This window comes from Coregonus clupeaformis, chromosome 38 (assembly GCF_020615455.1).
Source record: "Coregonus clupeaformis isolate EN_2021a chromosome 38, ASM2061545v1, whole genome shotgun sequence".
Taxonomy (NCBI): domain Eukaryota; kingdom Metazoa; phylum Chordata; class Actinopteri; order Salmoniformes; family Salmonidae; genus Coregonus; species Coregonus clupeaformis.
In genome coordinates this window covers 3,230,226-3,246,400 of record NC_059229.1, presented here as the reverse complement: position 1 = coordinate 3,246,400, position 16,175 = coordinate 3,230,226, and the positions used below count along the sequence as shown (strand labels likewise).

General features: G+C 40.7%; 1 protein-coding gene across 3 annotated transcripts; it reads left to right on the top strand.

Moving 5' to 3' along the window:
* Nucleotides 1-3,359: 3,359 nt before the first annotated feature.
* LOC121553939 (T-cell differentiation antigen CD6) lies at nucleotides 3,360-15,781 on the top strand. Of its 3 annotated transcripts, none has more exons than XM_041867335.2 (14): nucleotides 3,360-3,566; nucleotides 4,914-4,979; nucleotides 5,587-5,868; nucleotides 6,104-6,421; nucleotides 6,615-6,926; nucleotides 7,210-7,275; nucleotides 7,403-7,543; nucleotides 13,566-13,685; nucleotides 13,855-13,974; nucleotides 14,316-14,390; nucleotides 14,533-14,613; nucleotides 14,932-14,985; nucleotides 15,194-15,289; nucleotides 15,462-15,781. In XM_041867335.2, the coding sequence occupies exons 1-14, from the start codon at nucleotides 3,515-3,517 to the stop codon at nucleotides 15,596-15,598; spliced, it is 1,920 nt and encodes a 639-aa protein (XP_041723269.1). In that variant the 5' UTR covers nucleotides 3,360-3,514; the 3' UTR covers nucleotides 15,599-15,781. The 3 variants fall into 3 exon arrangements, with proteins under 3 accessions (XP_041723269.1, XP_041723270.1, XP_041723268.1); XM_041867336.2 differs by having other exon boundaries at nucleotides 7,210-7,284; nucleotides 14,566-14,613; XM_041867334.2 differs by having other exon boundaries at nucleotides 7,210-7,284.
* The last annotated feature ends 394 nt before the right edge of the window (nucleotides 15,782-16,175 follow it).

Sequence of the window (16,175 nt, the reverse complement as noted above, 5' to 3'; positions counted from 1 at the left end):
TTTCTAAAACAAGCCATAGAACGTTGGTTGCAATTTCAATTTAATCCTCCAGAAATGACAGAACAAATATTGCAACAAAATTGTGGTTAAACTCCAATATACTAATTGATAAAAAAAAGTTCTTAAAAAAAAAAAAAGTAGAATCTTCGTAAATGATATTATCGGTAGGAATGGTGGAGTTATGTCGCACAAGCAGCTAACAAACATATGGAAATGTCTGCTCTACCCAAAATTACAACCAAATAATTGCACAAAAATGGAAGAGGAATGTGGAAGGAGGAAAAAGTAAGGAACTTGTCTGTCGGCCTTGCATTAAAGACCATAATTGGTTAAAGAAAACCAATTATTGTGATAAATAAAAAAGTTTACCAGTTTCATTTAAGGACCAAAAGATTGACAGCCATCCCATATAGATTGCAAAATAGTTGGGAAGAGATTTTTGACGTACCGATTCCATGGCATAGTGTTTATGAACTGATACGCAAAACGACGCCGGATTCAAAACTTAGAATTTTTCAATTTAAATTATTATATAAAATTCTTGCTACCAATAGAATGTTATTTGTATGGAGGATACAATCTTTTTTTGGCTGTGAAGAGACAGAATCATTAGATCATTCGTTTTGGTACTGTCCATTTGCAGCTTGTTTCTGGACACAGGTCCAGGAATGGCTGAAGGATTGCAATATTTGCATGGAGCTGACCCTGCAGATAGCACTACTGGGTGATCTGAAAAGTCATAGTCAATCGATCAATAATATAATAATACTTTTAGCAAAGATGTTTATTTTCAATTCACAAACTGTAGAAACTATGAGAATAGAAAGGTTCACAACTTTTGTAAAACATCACAGTACAGTTGAAAAATATATGGCAAATAGAAATTCAATATGGATGGTGTTAAGAGATAGATGGGAGGTTGAATGTAGCTGAAGGATGGGACTAATAACAACAACTAATAACAACAAGATACAGTGGGGAGAACAAGTATTTGATACACTGCCGATTTTGCAGGTTTTCCTACTTACAAAGCATGTAGAGGTCTGTAATATTTATCATAGGTACACATCAACCGTGAGAAACAGAATCAAAAAAATAAATCCAGAAAATCACATTGTATGATTTTGAAGTAATTAATTTGCATTTTATTGCATGACATAAGTATTTGATACATCAGAAAAGCAGAACCTAATATTTGGTACAGAAACCTGTGTTTGCAATTACAGAGATCATACGTTTCATGTAGTTCTTGACCAGGTTTGCACACACTGCAGCAGGGATTTTGGCCCACTCCTCCATACAGACCTTCTCCAGATCCTTCAGGTTTCGGGGCTGTCGCTGGGCAATACGGACTTTCAGCTCCCTCCAAAGATTTTCTATTGGGTTCAGGTCTGGAGACTAGCTAGGCCACTCCAGGGCCTTGAGATGCTTCTTACGGAGCCACTCCTTAGTTGCCCTGGCTGTGTGTTTCGGGTCGTTATCATGCTGGAAGACCCAGCCACGACCCATCTTCAATGCTCTTACTGAGGGAAGGAGGTTGTTGGCCAAGATCTCACGATACATGGTGCAGTTGTACTGTCCTCTTTGCAGAAAAGCATCCCCAAAGAATGATGTTTCCACCTCCATGCTTCACGGTTGGGATGGGGTTCTTGGGGTTGTACTCATCCTTCTTCTTCCTCCAAACACGGCGAGTGGAGTTTAGACCAAAAAAGCTCTATTTTTGTCTCATCAGACCACATGACCTTCTCCCATTCCTCCTCTGGATCATCCAGATGGTCATTGGCAAACTTCAGATGGGCCTGGACATGCGCTGGCTTGAGCAGGGTGACCTTGCGTGCGCTGCAGGACTTTAATCCATGACGGCGTAGTGTGTTACTAATGGTTTTCTTTGAGACTGTGGTCCCAGCTCTCTTCAGGTCATTGACCAGGTCCTGCCGTGTAGTTCTGTGCTGATCCCTCACCTTCCTCATGATCATTGATGCTCCACGAGGTGAGATCTTGCATGGAGCCCCAGACTGAGGGTGATTGACCGTCATCTTGAACTTCTTCCATTTTCTAATAATTGCGCCAACAGTTGTTGCCTTCTCACCAAGCTGCTTGCCTATTGTCCTGTAGCCCATCCCAGCCTTGTGCAGGTCTACAATTTTATCCCTGATGTCTTTACACAGCTCTCGGGTCTTGGCCATTGTGGAGAGGTTGGAGTCTGTTTGAGTGTGTGGACAGGTCTCTTTTATACAGGTAACGAGTTCAAACAGGTGCAGTTAATAAAGGTAATGAGTGGAGAACAGGAGGGCTTCTTAAAGAAAAACTAACAGGTCTGTGAGAGCCGGAATTCTTACTGGTTGGTAGGTGATCAAATACTTATGTCATGCAATAAAATGCAAATTAATTATTTAAAAATCATACAATGTGATTATCTGGATTTTTGTTTTAGATTCCGTCTCTCACAGTTGAAGTGTACCTATGATAAAATTACAGACCTCTACATGCTTTGTAAGTAGGAAAACCTGCACAATCGGCAGTGTATCAAATACTTGTTCTCCCCACTGTAACTAGTGTAAGACATGCGAAAATGATCGGAGGAAGTTCAGGAGTAAAAACAAACAAAATATAATTATAGACTGTGTCCATAAAATGTATATAGTATGTATAAGCATGAAGTAGAGGCCTAAGCATTGTTGTTCACTAGTTTACTCCAATTAGGGAGGGGATGGTGGGTTTGGAAAGTAATAAATAAAAAAAATAAAAATAAAATAAATAAATATATATATATATATATATTTTATAATATATATCCTAATGCTGTTTATTTGTGAATGTAGTGCTGTCAACTGACTACTTGTATTCAACATTTTACCAATATCAAAGCTTGCAATATTTGGTTACATGATCCTATGTGGCCCACCTCCAGCCAGACATTATTCGGCATGTTTTGAGTTTAGGGTGTGTGTCACAATATCCAAAACAACATTTGCTACCTAACTGTAGGCTACTGTACTGTCTTTGATTACCACAATATACATTTTTTGAATAATTAATTCTCTACATTCATTTCCAGCCACATTACATTTCTAATGACAAACAACTATGACTGTTGGCAGGGTCAATACAATTTTAACCAAGTAAATGTAGGTTAATTAAACAAAATAAAAGAATGAATTGAAAATTATATTTTAAATATTAGACAATGTTCTAATAATGAACTGGGACTGGTCTTCTGTCTTTTAGTGACAGACCCAATCAGGTTTTCATTGTTTCTTAACTTATTTCATATATTGTGAGTAGGCGTGTGTGAGCACACACTAGCTATGTGACATTATAGAGGAAATGTGAAGTGAAGGCCTATGCCAGAGGAACAAGAGAGGAAACCGCACATTGTGCAGGCACAGAAAAGAGAGCTCAGGATTACATTTTACACAGTTAGGGTTTGGGGTTATGCAGTGATCAGAGCTAGATATCAAGGGAAACGTACATTTTTATTTTCCAATAGTGTGTCTGAATAGATAAATACGCTATGAAGTTGGTGAAACTCATTTTAATCCTCCAAGCGCTTCATCTGTGTCAAGGTAACAGATACCACTCTACACAATAATTTGTGATCTATTATCTTTGATTTTCTTGTTTAAAGTTTACAGTAACAGTAAAATTGATTCTATCACATCGATAAGTGAAGATAAACATTAGTTTATTAATGTGAAGGGTATTAGTCAGATGCTAACCAGTCCTCGGCTAATAAGTTCAACGATTTGAAACACCTTTGGATTTTATGTATTACACATTTTACATAAGGCAAAAAAGGCACAAATATTAACTATTTGAATAACAGTAACATTGAAGGAATTATCCCAGCTCGCACATAAAGTTCTGAGAACCATATATTTCTTAGAGCTTGGTGAGAACGTGGTTGTCCTATGGTTATTTTGAATACAACCTTCCCAAAACTTTCTGGGAATGGTGCAGGATACCCAGCTAGCATATAACGCTCTCAGAACCATATGTTTTGTCTGTGGGAATTTCAGTACTGCAGCATAATGTTTTCTGCAGGTTTCCTCACGGTTCTATTGAAATGGGGTCTGTTTGAAAATACTAAACTTAACAGCTTTGTACGAGTTAAAAAACATGGCATGCTAGCTCCATCCTGGTGGCACAGTGGACTAATTACATGGATAGATAACATAAGATCATAGGTTTGAATTTCACTGATGTTGTGCCACAATAAAAAAAAGAAACGTTTGCTTGATTAATGCCTGAGCAAATGAATTTCTATCTGTGCTTGGACTTAACCCAAACTAAGCTAGCAGTATTATTAAAAGTCATCGAAACATGTTCCTAGAACTTTATTTAATTACCTTCAAATAACCTATAATTCTTGTTCTCAGAACGTTAATAAAACTTCCTGGGAAAACTTGCAGGGAACCGTAGTAAGGCGTTCTCAGACCCTCCCTGCAACCTAAAAATGTATGTTCCCAGAACAGCCAAAATATTCACTTCCGTTCTTAAAAAAAAAAAATCCCGGTCAGAAATGTATGGCTTCGTTCTCAGAACCAATGGGAAACCAAAAACATACATTCCCACAACTTCCAAGGAACCAAATGTGCTAGCTGGATTACCCTGATTTTTTTTTATTTTTTATAATGTAATAAACTACTACCACTAACTACTTTGTACAATAAGCAGGTGGTTTGGACACAGGGCTTTATGGCTCAAGACATCTTACCACATTTCACATGCATCTCACGCCAGATACCAACAAAGGATGGTGCTTGGTCAAGTGGTTAGTTTGAAAGTCTTGCATGTGGGAAGTCCTAGTGGTCAAAGGGAGTCACAATAACATTGAGACCAATAAAATGATGTCACATCTCATTGCTATATCTGTGATCTAAAGGGATGTGCCATTTTCAACTTTCTTTCAGCATATAACAATTCCTCTGCTCAAACTGGAAAAAATGCATCACAATCGGAGCTTGATAACAATCAAAGTGAGTTTCTGTATTTCTTTATCTTTTCTGACAAAGCCACCCACACAGACAAATGATCTCCAATCATCACTGCTGGCTTTGAGTTTCACATTTAATTTTACTCCATCGCTCACAGACTCTCATGTATCATGATCAGACCACCCCAAATTATCCAGGTCTCAGAGCATTAATCAAGCATTTGGTGCAGTGTTTGAAACCACTTCTGCTTGGTTAAACCCCATCGTGTACTCTCCATATGAATGTTTTTGTTCAGCGTCAAAAGTATGTCACACAGGATGTGGAGGTGGTTAGGTTAGGGGTTTGCTGCTGCGTTTAATTGAACTTTGCAGGTGCATTCCAACCAAGAGTTTGATAGGCTTTAACTGAAATTACAGTGCTATGTTGCAAAACTATTTCACCCACTCATCAAGATCTTGGATTTTCCTGCATTCTGCACATCAGTACCCATAACATTTTCTCTCTATAAAGTATGACCATCCATTATGTTACAAATACAGCCTACATAAGTAATAATTCACTCTTATACCATGGCAATTTTTTTAATTTAGTGATATCGTAGAATAGTTAATGTCTTCATTCACTTAAAATGTCTCATTCTCATTCACAGCTGAGCCCTACATAACTCAACGATCCAATGCATGCTCCTGGAGTCCCATGATCTTTAGAGATGAGATATGGACTTCAGTCACATTCACTGCAGAGTCCAGAGACCAAGTAGCCCATCAGATATGTATGGCTCTTGGCTGTGGTGGAGTCTACAGTCTTAATGAGACCAGCGCACCACCCAACAGTATCTGCCTCACAAACTGCACCTACCGTGAATATCGTCTTCAGAACTGCTCCCACGTTGTGAGGATGAATTGCACAAAGGTGTCCGATGTCGTTTGTGGTAAGACACGGTTTAAAAGACACACATTTCATCATATGCTCTCATTTCACAAAATAAGTTAAAAATTATAATAGGATACTTGATATTGTTGATCATATATACAGTCTGTTACATTCTACAAATGTACCATATGCGTTACATCACATAGTTTTTCAAGTTGAATCACATTAGTTGCACACTAACCCTAACTCTAGGGGTTGAAACTCATATACAGTCCCTGTGTCTGTGGTTGTAGGGCACCAGGCTGTGAGGCTGGCTGGAGGCGAGCACCGCTGCGCTGGACGTGTGGAGCTGTGGAGAGAGGGGCAGCAGTGGGGCACGGTGTGTGACGATGAGTGGGACATGAGGGATGCTGATGTGGTATGTGCCCAGCTTGGCTGTGGCTATGCCATAAGTGTGACAGGGCAGGGTGGTGCCTTCCCTCAGGGCAAGGATCCCATCTATCTGGATGAGCTGAAATGTACTGGCAAAGAGGGCAACCTGTGGCAGTGCCCAGCGTCAGATAAAAGCCATGACTGTGGGCACAAGGAGGATGCTGGGGTGGTATGTTCAGGTAACTGTCACTGATGTTTCCTACACACTACAATAAAAGGATATAATGTAGATTGTATATGTATTTCTGTTCCCTGTACAAACTTTATCATACCTACTAACAGGCCAGATTGCTGGTTCAAATCAAGAGCACCAACTTCTCTTTATTCATCTAAAGATCTTTATGGTCCCTGTTCTCTCTGCCTATTTTACAGAGCTGAAGGCAGTGAGGCTGACTGGAGGGGTGGACCACTGTTCTGGTAAAGTGGAGATCCACCGTAATGGATCATGGGGGACAGTGTGTGATAACTGCTGGGGGAAGGAGGAAGCCTCCATGGTGTGTTCCATGTTGGGCTGTGGGGAGCCAGTTCATTTTGTAGCTTTCAAACCCCCTTTCACTCACAACAATGGGACCCTGTGGTACTACAGATGCGATCCACATCACACAGACCTTTGGCAGTGTAAGGAATTTGCCAACATTACAATATTGTGCACTGACTCTGAAGCGGCTGGACTTATTTGTAGTGGTAAGTGAGATTATTTGTGCCAATGATATAAATGTTTGATTAATGTACACCATGGTTCTTCAATTCCGGTCCTGGAGGGCCGAAACACCTCTGTTTTTCATCCTTCTAATCAGGGGCTAATTCAGACCTGGGACACCAGGTGAGTGCAATTAACTACCAGGTAGAAATAAAAAACAGAAGTGTTTCGGCCCTCCAGGACTGGAATTGAAGAACCCTGATGTACACAGTGAGCACAATTAAGGTTTTTCAAATATTTTCTACTGTACTGTACTTTTTCTCACAGGATCACGTGGGCGATATCTTCCAGTTACAACAGAAGCAGCTGCAACAGTATTGAGCAGGACCCCAGGTGAAAAAGGTCAACCTGAGTCTGAATTTTAAGATTGACAAAACTATTCAGACTTTTGAGAATGTAAAAGATCAAGATTAAATGTGTGTAAAATGTTATTTGTTCCTGTATTTTGTTTCCTTCCCAGTGACTACAGCCAGTGTAGCAAATTATGGCTTCCCATTCGCCATGTCCCTAGAGCTGCTGGGGTGCATCTCCCTATCCTTCCTTCTGCTCACGGCTCTGGTCACAAACGCTCTGCTTTGCTGCCACTACAGGAGGAGAAATGGTTGGTCCCAACTGCCACATACACTACCAGTCAAAAGTTTGGACACACCTACTCAATCAAGGCTTTTTCTTTATTTTGTCTATTTTTTACATTGTATAATAATAGTGAAGACATCAAAACTATGAATTAACACATATGGAATCATGTAGTAACCAAAAAAGTGTTAAACAAATCAAAATATATTTCATATTTGAGATTCTTCAAATAGCCACCATTTGCCTTGATGACAGCTTTGCACACTCTTGGTATTCTCCCAACCAGCTTCACCTGGAATGCTTCTCCAACAGTTTTGAAGGAGTTCCCACATATGCTGAGCACTTGTTGGCTGCTTTTTCTTCACTCTGCGGTCCGACTCATCCCAAACCATCTCAATTGGGTTGAGGTCTGGGGATTGTGGAGACCTGGTCATCTGATGCAGCACTCCATTACTCTCCTTCTTGGTAAAATAGCCCTTACACAGCCTGGAGGTGTCATTGTCCTGTTGAAAAACAAATGATAGTCCCACTAAGCCCAAACCAGATGGGATGGCATCGCTGTAGAATGCTGTGGTAGCCATGCTGGTTAAGTGTGTCACTGACAGTGTCACCAGCAAAGCACCCCCACACACTAACACCTCCTCCTCCATGCTTTACGGTGGGAAATACAAATGCCTAGAACATCCATTCACCCACACCGCGTCTCACAAAGACACGGCGGTTGGAACCAAAAATCTCAAATTTGGACTCCCGACCAAAGGACACATTTCCACCGGTCTAATGTCCATTGCTCGTGTTTCTTGGCCCAAGCAAGTCTCTTCTTCTTATTGGTGTTCTTTAGTAGTGGTTTCTTTGCAGCAATTCGACCATGAAGGCCTGATTCACACAGTCTCCTCTGAACAGTTGATGTTGAGATGTGTCTGTTACTTGAACTCTGTGAAGCATTTATTTGGGCTGCAATTTCTGAGGCTGATAACTCAGCAGCAGAGGTAACTCTGGGACTTCCTTTCCTGTGGCGATCCTCATGAGAGCCAGTTTCATCATAGCACTTGATGGTTTTTGCGACTGCACTTGAAGAAACTTTCAAAGTTCTTGACATTTTCCGTATTGACTGACCTTCATGTCTTAAAGTAATGATGGACTGTTGTTTCTCTTTGCTTATTTGAGCTATTCTTGCCATAATATGGACTTGGTATTTTACCAAATAGGGCTATCTTCTGTATACCTTGTCACAACACAACTGATTGGCTCAAATGCATTAAGGAAATAGATTCCACAAATGAACTTTTAAGAAGGCACACCTGTTTATTAAAATGCATTCCAGGTGACTACCTTATGAAGCTGGTTGAGAGAATGCCAAGAGTTTGCAAAGCTGTCATCAAGGCAAAGGGTGGCTATTTGAAGAATCTCAAATATAACATATATTTTGATTTGTTTAACACTTTTTTGGTTACTACATGATTTCATATGTGTAATTTCATAGTTTTGATGTCTTCACTATTATTCTACAATGTAAAAAAAAAAAAAAACTTGAATGAGTCGGTGTGTCCAAACTTTTGACTGTGCATTCAGTGACTGAATTTCAAAATCTCCATGCATCATAGGTCCATGTATCTGGCAGTTCATATTGTAATAGAGTTTTGTATATGGGTCATTCTACAGACGTGGTGCAAATTGGGGGAAGGAAAAAATATATTTTTGTATCCTATTTTTACAAAATCTTCAGAGCACATTTCTTCCAACATATGTCAGAAAGACATAAACTCAGCAAAAAAAGAAATGTCCCTTTTTCAGGACCCTGTCTTTCAAAGATAATTTGTAAAAATCCAAATAACTTCACAGATCTTCATTGTAAAGGGTTTAAATACTGTTTCACATGCTTGTTCAATGAACCATAAACAATTAATGAACATGCACCTGTGGAACGGTCGTTAAGACACTAACAGCTTACAGATGGTAGGCAATTAAGGTCACAGTTATGAAAACTTAGGACACTAAAGAGGCCTTTCTACTGACTCTAAAAAACACCAAAAGAAAGATGCCCAGGGTCCCTGCTCATCTGCGAGAACGTGCCTTAGGCATGCTGCAAGGAGGCATGAGGACTGCAGATATGGCCAGGGCAATAAATTGCAATGTCCGTACAGTGAGACGCCTAAGACAGCGCTACAGGGAGACAGGACGGACAGCTGATTGTCCGCGCAGTGGCAGACCATGTGTAACAACACCTGCACAGGATCGGTATATCCGAACATCACACCTGCGGGACAGGTACAGGATGGCAACAACAACTGCCCGAGTTACACCAGGAACGCACAATCCCTCCATCAGTGCTCAGACTGTCCGCAATAGGCTGAGAGAGGCTGGACTGAGTGCTTGTAGGCCTGTTGTAAGGCAGGTCCTCACCAGACATCACCGGCAACAATGTCGCCTATGTGCACAAACCCACCGTCGCTGGACCAGACAGGACTGGCAAAAAGTGGTCTTCACTGACGAGTCGCGGTCGCGGTTGTTTGTATTGCATATTTGATATATGTGACCGACTGGCTCGATTTGGTCTTATGTAGCAAAATAATTTGAAATTGTGTAGTTACTCAGAAATAGAAAGTGGTATATCATACACTATATTTGAGGAACAATGGGAAAGTAATTCTGCTTTGAAAGTTGATAAAATTTTAACCTCACTTTTGAGAAAATCTTGAATGTTTTGGTACCTACTGGAGAGCTCTTCTTTGTCTACACCCATTCAGCATCGTTCACACCCTCTTAAGCTTTAGCCCCACCCATCTCTTTAAGGATGTGAGGCTATGTACTAAACAACCAAAGATTTCAAGACTAAAGGCTGGTTTATACTATGGATGTGTTCGTAAATGTAATCTAGAGTGCCAGAGTGTGCTTGGAGCGTTCAGAGTGAACACTGGACTCTTTCGCCGAGGAGGAGGATTGATCAGAGCGTTCTGACCTAAGAACAGCAGTCAAGCACCCAAGCTAACTGGCTTGCTAGCTACTTCCAGACACAAATGAGAGAACAGCTCACTCTGACCATTTTACTCACCTTAGCAGAGCTGGTTAGGCTGTTTTTATGTTATCCAGAGCGTTGGTGACTGCAACTGTGCTGCTGGCAAAAAATGTATTATGCTTTTTTGCCAACATTTACTGACACCGGCCATAATCAATGGGTGTTGAGCGTTCGTAAATTCGTCAGTTATTCTGCGCTCTGGCACACTCAGACGAGAGTGCTCTGAAATCGGAGTAGATAGCCAGAGCGAATTTACCAGCTACGTCTATCGACAGAATTTTCTCAATTTCCTTAGCTATCATACTCTAATTCCACTGATTTCAAAACTCAGTCCTCCAGAAAGTGGAGAGCAACACTTATGGAGTTCTACTACGTGATATCGTTCAAAAAAGCCGCGTTAAAAAAGATGACCTACACGTACTGAACAGCTCATATTATTGACAGAAGCGTGCTACATGGCAGACCGATCCGAACTCATCTCTTGGCATATCCAGCCCACTCATTATCTCAGCCAATCATGGCTAGCGGGAAGGTTGCTGTCTTTTCCCAGTGCTAAACCAACTAGGCTCATAATTTAACAATTGTATTCGTATTTACAGATAGCATACAAGTTTGATATTAAGGCACATGAAAGTTCACATGTTCCAGAAGGCATTTCTGCTCAATAACGCATTCTGATTCGTTTTTTAAAAGTTTACGTTCAAATGGCGCACCTGTGAAGTAGTGACGCGCGACATACGCCTAGTTTCCTGAAACGAGTTCCTTACCCCCACCCTCCCACACACACTAAATTTGGCACTACCGAAACAGTGAAAAAGTTCATTAAAGGGATAATCATGCACAGAACATATTCATTTCAGAAATGTTATTTGCATACCAAATTAACAAAATAGTAAAAACATGATTTTTGAATCTAAAACTTGTTGATTTGATTGATTGAATTCTGATTAATGAAGTGGTTTGATGCTTAAATTATCACTTTACCTATCTTTATTTTGGCTCAATAACAGGTGTTTCGGTATGAAGTGTCAATCATAGAGATAACTGGAGTACTCTAGATGGATATAACTCATTTTAGTATAGATATTGAGGGGGCTTCCACCATTTAAAAGTAGCCAACTGGGTGAGGATTCCTATGGGTTGGGAGTGATCAGCCAATGATCAGAGAGCATTTTAATGTTCAAATTGGGTTGCCTATGGTTTGTAAACCAAAGAATAAGGTAATATCCAGGAGCCAAGACCAAGATTTATACCAGGACATTGGTCCCAAGATCCAAACACAGACCCAAACCCAGTGAGTTCAGACCATGACAAGTTAAGTACCTAATTTATGTGGTCCTGAGGGGTCTCAAGACCAAGACCACTAGATCAAGAGTCCATCAGCCCTTTCTTCAATTGTAAGAAACTCAAGGAAACTCGAGTACAGTACACTAGAGCACAGTAGAGTAGGATACAGTAGAGTAGGGTACAGTACACTAGAGCACAGTAGAGTAGGGTACAGTAGAGTAGGGTACAGTACACTAGAGCACAGTAGAGTAGGATACAGTAGAGTAGGGTACAGTACACTAGAGCACAGTAGAGTAGGGTACAGTAGAGTAGGGTACAGTACACTAGAGCACAGTAGAGTAGGATACAGTAGAGTAGGGTACAGTACACTAGAGCACAGTAGAGTAGGATACAGTAGAGTAGGGTACAGTACACTAGAGCACAGTAGAGTAGGATACAGTAGAGTAGGGTACAGTACACTAGAGCACAGTAGAGTAGGGTACAGTAGAGTAGGGTACAGTAGAGTAGGGTACAGTGCATTAGAGCACAGTACAATAGAGTACAGTAGAGCACACTACAGTACAGTAAAGAACATTATAGATGTCTATGTTTTGCCCATAAAGATGTCAATGTTTGGGCTCTTGGAGGGTTGGATCCTCCCTGCTGGCTATGCATCTCAATAATCTACACTTTTTCCTGAAGTGTGAACTTGTCCACTACCCTCATTGTGATACTCTGTAGCTCAGTTTAAAATGGATATATCCTCAATGGCGCTGCCCGTGCTGTCACAGACGCCATAATGGCACAGATACAAAGATGAGACCTCTATATATCTCTATGGTGTCAATTGTTTCGATTGTGACTGTTTTGGTTAGGAAAATGTTGACTTATTTTGATCTTTAAAAATCTCCATAGCTAACATATTTCTTTCAGTTGGACAGCAAACATATATTTTAGTCCCAAAACTGTACTTTACATATGTCTTTATATATTATACTGAACAAAAATATAAACGCAACATACAACAATTTCAAAGATTTTATTGTATATTTTTGTTCAGTATAATATATAAAGAAATAAGTAAAGTACGGTTTTGGGATTTAGAATGGACCATTATCATGCACCTATATCGAAACAGTGTCAGCCGGAAAAAATAAATCTAATCTATGCACTTAAATAGCGAATGGAGGACGCTTTTCCCCGTAGTTTATTTTCATGCCAGCCGGCTATACTCCTGTTGTAAATATAAGCAATGTGCTTAATAATAGGAAAGTTGAGAAATAAATATAGTAGGCCTAGCCTATAGAAAAATGATCCTCCTATTTTTAATAGAGTCCATCACTCTTGTTTTCTCGCGCAATTGTATAGCCTATTGAAATGATGCGCAACATGAGCTCATGGGCTCTCGTGAAGTGTTTGATTAGATTTTCGAAACACATTTGCATTGATGTCAGAGTGATTAGAGGGACAATAGAGTGCGGAGTACCAGGCAGTTAGCAAGTTTGGTAGGCCTACTAATGACCATCAGCAGCATCAGAGCTTGGAGAAGCCTAATTACCGTAACTAAACGGTCACGTGGAATTTGACTGCCTTCATGACTCGTGACCACCGGTGTGACGGTAATACGGTCACCGCAATAGCCTTAGGTGGGACTGCAATTTGCACCACTTCTGTAGAATCACCCATATAGTCTAATATAGATCATTTTGGATTGGTTAGAACCTGATACTGTATTAATATTACAACGTGTTTTTACTGTCCATAGCTCTCTTAGTCCAGCAGAGACATGCTAACCTGCAGACACCCACTGAGCATCATGACAAAGACTACCAGGACTCTGTGAATCTCATCAAGGTCACAACCAGCAGCCCAACAGAAAATGAAGGTTAGTGAATTAGAACATGCCTCTTTGACCCTGTTTTCCTCTGTACAGAGCTCCTACTTCATCAAGACCCACATTGTCACATATTATCAAATCTGTTTTGATTTGTATAACATTTTTGGTAACTCTCTGTAAAGATTGTTTAATCTCTCTTTTGTTTTGCTTTGCAAAGTCCCGGCAAATCCCAGGTATCAGTGGACCCAGAGTAGTGTGGACAGCACCTCAGTGGATACAGACTATGACCAGTGTGATCTAAACGCTGAGGCAGCTGTCCATATGACCACCTTTCAGAGTAAGCAGTGTCTTTTTTTCTCCCAAATCCCATTTAATTAATACATACTTTAACTAAGCATTACAGTTCAGAAGGGCTAATCAAGACGCCAAAATACACAATCATTTTGGACTACACTACTCATATTTGTGTAGCACAGGAGGTTGGTGGCACCTTAATTGGGGAGGACGGGCTCGTGGTAATGGCTGGAGCAGAATGAGTGGAATGGTATCAAATACATGGTTTTTATGTGTTTGATGCCATTCCATTTGCCCTGTCCAGCCATGATTATGAGCCGTCCTCCCTTCAGCAGCCTCCGCTGTTGTGTAGCTAATATATCTCAACTCTCACTTGTAATTCAGATTCTATACGATACAAACAAGATACCAGGAACCCTTTTATGAGGGCTACAGCTCTGGACAGTCTATCTGAGGAAGGTGAGTCCATATTTAGTGGTGCACTCCAGTAACGGCCAAGAACAATCTCAATGCCTTTCCTCCATGACAGACACAAATTCACAACATTTGATAGCTAATAAGTTTGAAAAGTTTGTTATTCCCAACATTGTGACGTCTGTAGCACATGCAGGTGACAACCATAACGTTTTCATAGGAGGCATTTGTGACCAAGCTCCAGGATGCAATATAGGACCCCCAAGTGGTGAGGGTCACTCTTCTGTTTGTTTTTTTTTGACGACGTTTTGATTTATTTAGTAATGTTTTTGATAGGGGGGTTAAATAAATAAAAAGTGGGCCTCCAACCCCAACCTCCCATCCCATTCACCCGACCCCACCAAGCCAACATGTTTCTATCTCCCCCCCCCCTCCCGGAAACCATGTCCCCCCCAGCAACTGGGGTTGCTCATCAGTCACCTCCCCAGAGGGTCAACCTTTGAACTCAACAATGTACAATTCAGAGAAAATGAAGAGACATGACCCATAACAATCTAATTGTGATTTGTGTTGACCTCTGTTTCAGTGGACTCCTTTGATTCTTCCAGCACCTCCTCTGAGGAATGCTATGAAAACACAGGTAAAGATGTGGAGAATCTACTAACATCAGGTATGGCCATGGGTACAGCCCTGAGTTTTTCCTGACTTTATGGGACCTGACCAGGAAAACTCCAGTCCCTATGGATACAGTAGGTGCAGACAGTACTGCAAACAAGTCACTGTGCTAATGTTGCAATAGCCCTAAGTTCCATTTCTATTCATGCTGTGCATTTACTTTTCTCTACCAGGGAGAATGGATCCATGGCAACCTCCAGTTACCCACAATGCAAATAACCACCTGATGCCTTCAGGGAACCCTGATCAAACCCAGTCACATGACCAGGGTAAACAAGCTGCTTCCCTTCTCTTCTCTTCTCCTCTCTTCTCTTCTTATCTCTTTTCTCCTTTCTCCTTTCCTCTCATTTTCTCTATCTACTCTATTTTGGCAATAAGGGATTTGGGATGTTACTCTATTTTCTGACACCCTGTATTCTGTTTATCATGGTTTGTCACCAGGAGTGGCTGATGGCAAAAGTGACGAGTATGAGGAGGAGGGCCACCTGTACTCTCCTGACCCCAACCAGTCCTCCTCAGAGGGTGTCTATGATGACATCGCTAACTACCTGGACTCAAATCCAGAGCAAGGCTACTGAATGAGCTGGATGGACCTACGTTTTATATGTCAATATTTCTGTTAATATAAAATAGTAGCTAGCTAATTGTTTGAAATGTTTGAAAGTATGTATTATTGTATAGCATACAAATAGTATGTATGTTGTTTAGTATTTTGTGTTTTTGGGTGTGATAATAAATAAATAAAAATGGTTTAATATGCAGTTATGATATTTGTGCAGTTGGTAACATACAATGATTGCTGATGTAGCCTACAGAGGAAACCCTTACAGCAGGGATCATCAACTAGAAACCTTGCTTACATTTGTACACAGTCACATATAACTCTCTATTATGCGTGGGAGTGCTTTGGAACAGATTTCCTAACTTAAAATCACAATTTTTACAGTCTTATGTCCAACAACAAACAAAACAAAATTATTATTATTTTCTTTGATCAGTAAAGTTAGGAGGGGCCTCCCGAGTGGCGCAGCTGTCTAACGCACTGCAGCGCAGTACTAGAGGTGTTACTACAGACCCGGGTTCATTCCCGGGCTGTGCCACAACCGGCCGTGGCCTGGAGTCCCATAGGACGGCGCACAATTGGCCTAGCGTTGT

Excerpts from the sequence above, each read along its gene's own strand:
- LOC121553939 (XM_041867334.2), top strand. The coding sequence starts at position 3,515 with ATGAAGTTGGTGAAACTCATTTTAATCCTCCAAGCGCTTCATCTGTGT. Across the intron at positions 6,927-7,209 it reads GGCTGGACTTATTTGTAGTG|GATCACGTGGGCGATATCTT; the intron begins GTAAGTGAGATT and ends TTTTTCTCACAG. Across the intron at positions 14,614-14,931 it reads CAATATAGGACCCCCAAGTG|TGGACTCCTTTGATTCTTCC; the intron begins GTGAGGGTCACT and ends CCTCTGTTTCAG.